This window comes from Lolium perenne, chromosome 2 (genome assembly GCF_019359855.2).
Source record: "Lolium perenne isolate Kyuss_39 chromosome 2, Kyuss_2.0, whole genome shotgun sequence".
In the NCBI taxonomy this organism is placed as follows: domain Eukaryota; kingdom Viridiplantae; phylum Streptophyta; class Magnoliopsida; order Poales; family Poaceae; genus Lolium; species Lolium perenne.
In genome coordinates this window covers 227765469-227771137 of record NC_067245.2, presented here as the reverse complement: position 1 = coordinate 227771137, position 5669 = coordinate 227765469, and the positions used below count along the sequence as shown (strand labels likewise).

Below are 5669 nucleotides of genomic sequence, written 5' to 3'. Positions count from 1 at the left end.
CCACATTAGTCTTTTACCAATGTTTTTTTGGGATATCAGATTTGTTACAAGTCATGGCAAGACAAATCTGATATCCTAAAAAAATTTAAGGCACTTGCTAGAGATGCTCCAAGACGGCAAGACCTAGCCCAACCAAACGAGTAAAAAATCTGATTTTATGTGTCAAGCGTCACGAGAATTATGGGCTCACAGAGTGTCTCTCAATTCTCGAATGGCGTCAGCTCCAAATTCAGATCGTACTTTTTTTTCTGGAAATGGGGCCTGCCCCGGTCTCCGCATCGACTGATGCGCATACGATCATTAATTATTGTATTATCAAAAAGTTTCAAAGTTTTCAGTTTAATGAATTACAAAGGTCGAAACATGAATCACCGCATTCCGCAGCCAGAGGCTAGCGTACCTAGTAGGAGAACTTGTAGACCATGTCGTGCTTGTACACCTGGCCGGGCCTCACTATGATGGACGGGAATTCGGGGTGGTTCACGGCGTCGGGGTATGCCTGAGTCTCCAGACAAAACCCGCCATACTGGTTGTACACCATGCCATCCTTCCCCTTGGTGTTGTTCAGCCAGTTGCCCGTGTAGAACTGCATTGCCGGCTGGTTGGCCGAAAGCTCCATCCCGCGGCCGGACTTGCCGTCCCTGACGGTGGCCACCTTCCTCATGCCTTCCCCGTCGACCACGTAGTTGAGGTCGTACCCAACCATCTGGCCACCCATGACCTGCCGGATGCGCGCTCCGATAGGCGTCGGCGTCCGGAAGTCGTAGTTGGTGCCGGCGACGGGTTCGACGCGGCCGGACGACGGGAGGAGCTCCTTGTCCAGCGGCGTGTACCGGGACGCGGAGAGCTGGAGGGTGTGGCCCAGCACGTCGCCGCTGCCATGCCCGCCCAGGTTCCAGTACACGTGCTGCAGGAAGTTCACCGGCGTCGCCTTGTTCAGCGCCGTCGCGTTGGTGCGCACGCTCAGCACGTATGGGCTCGATAGTTGGTACGTCGCGTAGACGTCCAGGTCTCCGGGGAATCCTGTTTAACAATTATAAGTTGCAAGCATGATTGATCACAATAATTACATGATACTTCTTAATTTAGTAGAAATCCCCGATTGGAGTACTCTATTTCCGTACCTTGCTCCCCGTCGAAGCTGCGGTAGTAGAGCGTGATGTATGGGGAGTCGCCGCCGGCAACGTACTCCTTCACCGTCCATATCACCTTGCTGAACCCTCTGTGACCACCTACATAACGGACAATGGCAATTTCAGTACAGTTAATTCTTTGTCTCACCCGTCAGAAATGTTCCCTGTATCAAGCAAACAAGGCATATGTACCATGAATTGCGTTCTTGCCGTCGTTGAGGTACGTGTGGTATACTTTGCCGTCGAGGACGAACCGCCCCCTTGCTATCCTTTGGGCCACGCGCCCGGTCAGCGGGCCGAAGTAAGAAGTATCATTCTGGTTTGTTAGGCAAGAGCAAACATTCAGAGAGAAAAGACTTGGAAATTATTTGGCCAATGTGATGACTGATGAGGCCAATCATTTGGCCAATCTTCGCTTCCATGAAGAAAGATTTCTCGTGACTCGTGTGCTGCTTTTTGTTTGTTTCCAAGGCGTTTCAGAATTTGATGGCGAAATGGGTAGAGCCTTGTATGACAGAACTAGGACTACCACTGAAATCGTGATGGGGATTGGGTGTTGTCGTTGCTTACCAGCTCAAAGCTTCACGGGTTGCAGATAACCCCTTTTCTGAATATATATTTGGTTTGGCTAGTAGAAGACTTAGTTCGTTCTTAGAAGATCCTATTCACGGGCCCGGAATAATGCTATTCTGACCATGCCATAGTTGAACTAGTAGACTAAAATAGTACAGCTTATGGAAAGACACTACAAAAACTGGGGATGTGTACGCAGTTGTCAAAGAATGCACGCGTCGTGAGAGTGATAGAAGTTTCCTCCGAGAACCGTTTCACATGGTGGGTGAACTCCTAGAATATAATATATTCCAGTGTACTTTCTATTGATACTATATTCAATAGAAAAAAGACAACTTGTGAGAACTTGGGCCATTGGATGTTTGAACAGTTTAGATTTATTCAAGAGATAGCAGCAAACGAAGATCCCGAGTGATTGCAAAATGAGTGGGTAAAGATGGGGGCAGTTCAACATAAGCCCTGCTAAACCGAGAAAGTAAAATAATGCTATTTGGGGGTTAGACGGCCCCCAAATAGTTCAATAGAAGATTTTTTGGTGTGTAGAATGAGAGAGCAGGCGCTAGCACTCAAACTCAAGATGTCACGGAAAACCGAGAAAGAAAGAAAGAAACATAACTAGCACTGGCGCAATATTCTAAGAACAATATACATACAAGAAAGAAAGAATGTATTGAGAGGGAGACCCATAGTCTTACCACAACTTCAGCGAGGGTGTCCATACCAAGCACAACATCAGCCAAATTCCCTGCAAAATAGCATCGCAAATCAAGCCTCACACGGTGGACAAAATAAAAATTGAGGGCAACCATCAAAGCAGGAGAATCGTCGAGCATACCTTTGGAATCAGGAACGACGATCGACATGATAGTGGCGCCCCAGTTGGTAATCTTGACGGAGAAGTCTCCTTTCTTGAGCACGTATACACCGACCATCTTCCTGGCATCGGCACCGCTGGCCAGCGCAATGGCTGCGAGGCATAAGAGCGCGACAAACACCGGAGCTCTCGCCATTGTTGGGGCTGCTCTGGCAGGTTAGCACGTAGGAAGAAGAAGTCTGCTCGGAAGATGCAGGCACTGAATGATGATAACGGAAGGCAGGCCGACTATATAGAGTACAACAATATAGACGGACAGCGGCGAGACGACCTCGATTAGTGGACCTTTTCTTGATATCGCGCATGCTCAGCTGCAAGTGTATCGTTTTAGTTGTCACGGAAAAATTAAGTCTACTGCTACCTGGTCTAAAGTACACGAGGTCAAAACCTTCGGCCGCCACGCACATGCGTTCGCGCGTGTAGCCTTGTTCCATCCATCGAGACACTTGTTCTGGAGCAGCGAATGCACGGTCCAGGACCAGGAAATTTTCCAAGAAGCCATGTCATGTGAATCTGAAAGCTGGAAATCACACGATGGCATTTTCAAGTGGGAACTTTTTTTTCTCTGATGATGTAATCCCACATGGTCTGCTACGACCGGCTAGATATGTAATCGGATATGATCAATCAGACGTGAAGACGATTAGTTCGTGGACTGGTCGCAGATGACCATCCACTCGGCTTCGGTGATCATGCTCACAACTTGGTGTCAACGATTCCCTATGATTTTCTGTGTTGTATTGCAATAACTCTCGTGGGTATGTACAGCGATTTTTGAAAAGAATATATTTATATCGTAGAGATATCAATTCGACCCAACTTCTACACCAACAAGATGTCTGAAGACATTGTCATTGCCTGATCGGAGATCTTAGATTTCACTCTGGAGAAAGTCCGAGTTGACAAAACAATGCCTTAAACAAGGTCATTGCCAGGTACAACCAATAAATGTCAGACCTTATGTTTCACCATAAAAATTGTGACTCTGTACTCGAGGAGGTCCACCTGTGCTACACATCCGCTGGACAAGGCTGTTGATGCAAGTCACCAAACACCTGGCACACATGAAGAGCATGTGTAACATAGGTCTTCATCGCAACCAAAATATTTGAACACCATAACTTCAAAACCTCCAATCGCAGCCACCATGACTTTCTCCACCTCTGTCAATACCATGGAAATCTATATTTAGAAATGTCCCATGACACCAAAGAGAACGTGAAGCTTCACGCCACACTCTCATGAAGCCTCGACATCCAGCATATCAACGACTTGGTGCAAGGAGATGAGGAGGGGGATGCCCTGACAAGAACAATGTTAGATGAATTCAAGTTTCCCTATAATTTTTTCGGGAGAAGCCATTTCTACCGAGGTTTATTATTCGAATCGAGTCTTTCCTTCGCATGTTGCACAACAAGACCCCGACGATATTATCATGGGAAGCAAGCCCAATGTCATGTACTTCCACGTATTTGGTTGCAAGTGCATGGTGAAGAACAAGAAAGAAAGAAAGAAAGACTCGGTAAATTTGAAACTAGATCTATCGAGGGTATTTCTGTTGGAAATGCGGATGGCTCTCATGCCTATAGAAACTACGACAAATCCAATGGATATGTTGAAGTATCTTTCGATGTGGAATTCTTTGAGAATAATGGCCTCCCAAGCGGAAAGTTGTTGCAAGTGATATTGGTGATGGGATTTTTTCGCAAGTCATCAGCTCTATGGGAATTGGGCATGTCTTTCCCATGGAGACCCATGAACTTGTTGATCAACCAAATGATGGAGAATACCTAAGCTCTACTCAACTGGAGTCTAGCTCTACCCAAGTTAAACCAGCAAGTGCATCACAAGAGTAGTCAATCACTCAAGAGGAGCCGCATACCGAAGAACAAGCACCAAACCTCGACCACTTGAGCAAGATCAAGAAAAACAAAAAGAGTTGTATACACCTCAAGATCAAACTCAAGTTGTTGTTCATGGTCAATATCAATCAAGAGATGAATTTGTTGATCATTGATAACTACAAGTGCATAGGTTTGTGTAGCTAGTTTTGAATAAGAGTATCGATCCACAGAGAGCCTACCGGCTATGGTCAAATATTTATTCCTTGTTACAACTTACTAAATAATGCACAAGGATGCGCAAACAGGGGCACGCGACAGGTTTGAAGATAGTGGTAGCGCGCCAGGGTTTGTCACGTGACTAGTATGCGGTGCCCGTACCTAACCAACGCACTATCGTCTCCTTTTCCTCTGGGACGATATAAAGCATTGTGAGTGCGCATGATGCATCAATGACTGCACTGTATGAGACGATAAGCATAGTGTATGCACACCAATTTAGGTGCTATATATATGCCTGACCCCTCTCACACTCTCTCAAAAGACAAAATTTAGCAAAGATTATCATCGACGTGGGAAGCTCCTATGGCAGAGCTTCTCGAAGATGTCTTATGATTATAGCTATATAGCTACCACTTATAAGACATCTTCGAGGAGCTCGCCTTAGGGTCATATCCACACAGCAGGGAGACTATAGGGGCAAGCTTATTAGCAGCATGCTTCCTCCACCGCACACGACTACTAACTTATCCGCAGTGTACCGCCTGCTTGCATGCGGACTAGGTTATCCGCATCGCGCTTCCTCTGCCACACACGACTATTAACTTATCCATAGTGTCATCCCATACCGCACGCTTCTATTATGTCCCGTAAAGTGGTCTTACTAATAACCTCCCTCCACTCTTTCCTCATTCTGGATCCCCAAATCTGCCCGAGCTAATCCTAGCTAGCTAACTGCTGGAGCCGCCGCCACCTTCCCCGCCGCACCGCTGGCACCTTTTCTGATGTGTTGCCGCTTCCTTCCCCGACGTGACACCGCCTTCCCCGAGCGGTCGCCGTCACCGCCGCCACCGCCACTTTCCCCCACTGTGCGTCTACCAGATTTGTATGCTATAGATTTGTACGCTATAGTATTCTATATATATTTGGATGCTATATTTGTAAGCTTGAGATTTGTATGTTATAAATTTGCTGCTAATAATTGCTGTTGGCGTGGTAGTTAACACACGTCCGTTGGGAACCCCAAGA

The 5669-nt window shown here is 46.6% G+C and overlaps 1 protein-coding gene across 1 annotated transcript; it reads right to left on the bottom strand.

The window, feature by feature from the left end:
• Positions 1 to 292: 292 nt before the first annotated feature.
• On the bottom strand, positions 293 to 2802 carry LOC127335107 (uncharacterized). The gene is made up of 5 exons (XM_051361698.2): positions 2542 to 2802; positions 2402 to 2451; positions 1326 to 1449; positions 1125 to 1232; positions 293 to 1023 (listed from the first exon to the last, which is right to left on the bottom strand). The coding sequence occupies exons 1-5, from the start codon at positions 2714 to 2716 to the stop codon at positions 401 to 403; spliced, it is 1080 nt and encodes a 359-aa protein (XP_051217658.1). The 5' UTR covers positions 2717 to 2802; the 3' UTR covers positions 293 to 400.
• Positions 2803 to 5669: the final 2867 nt, after the last annotated feature.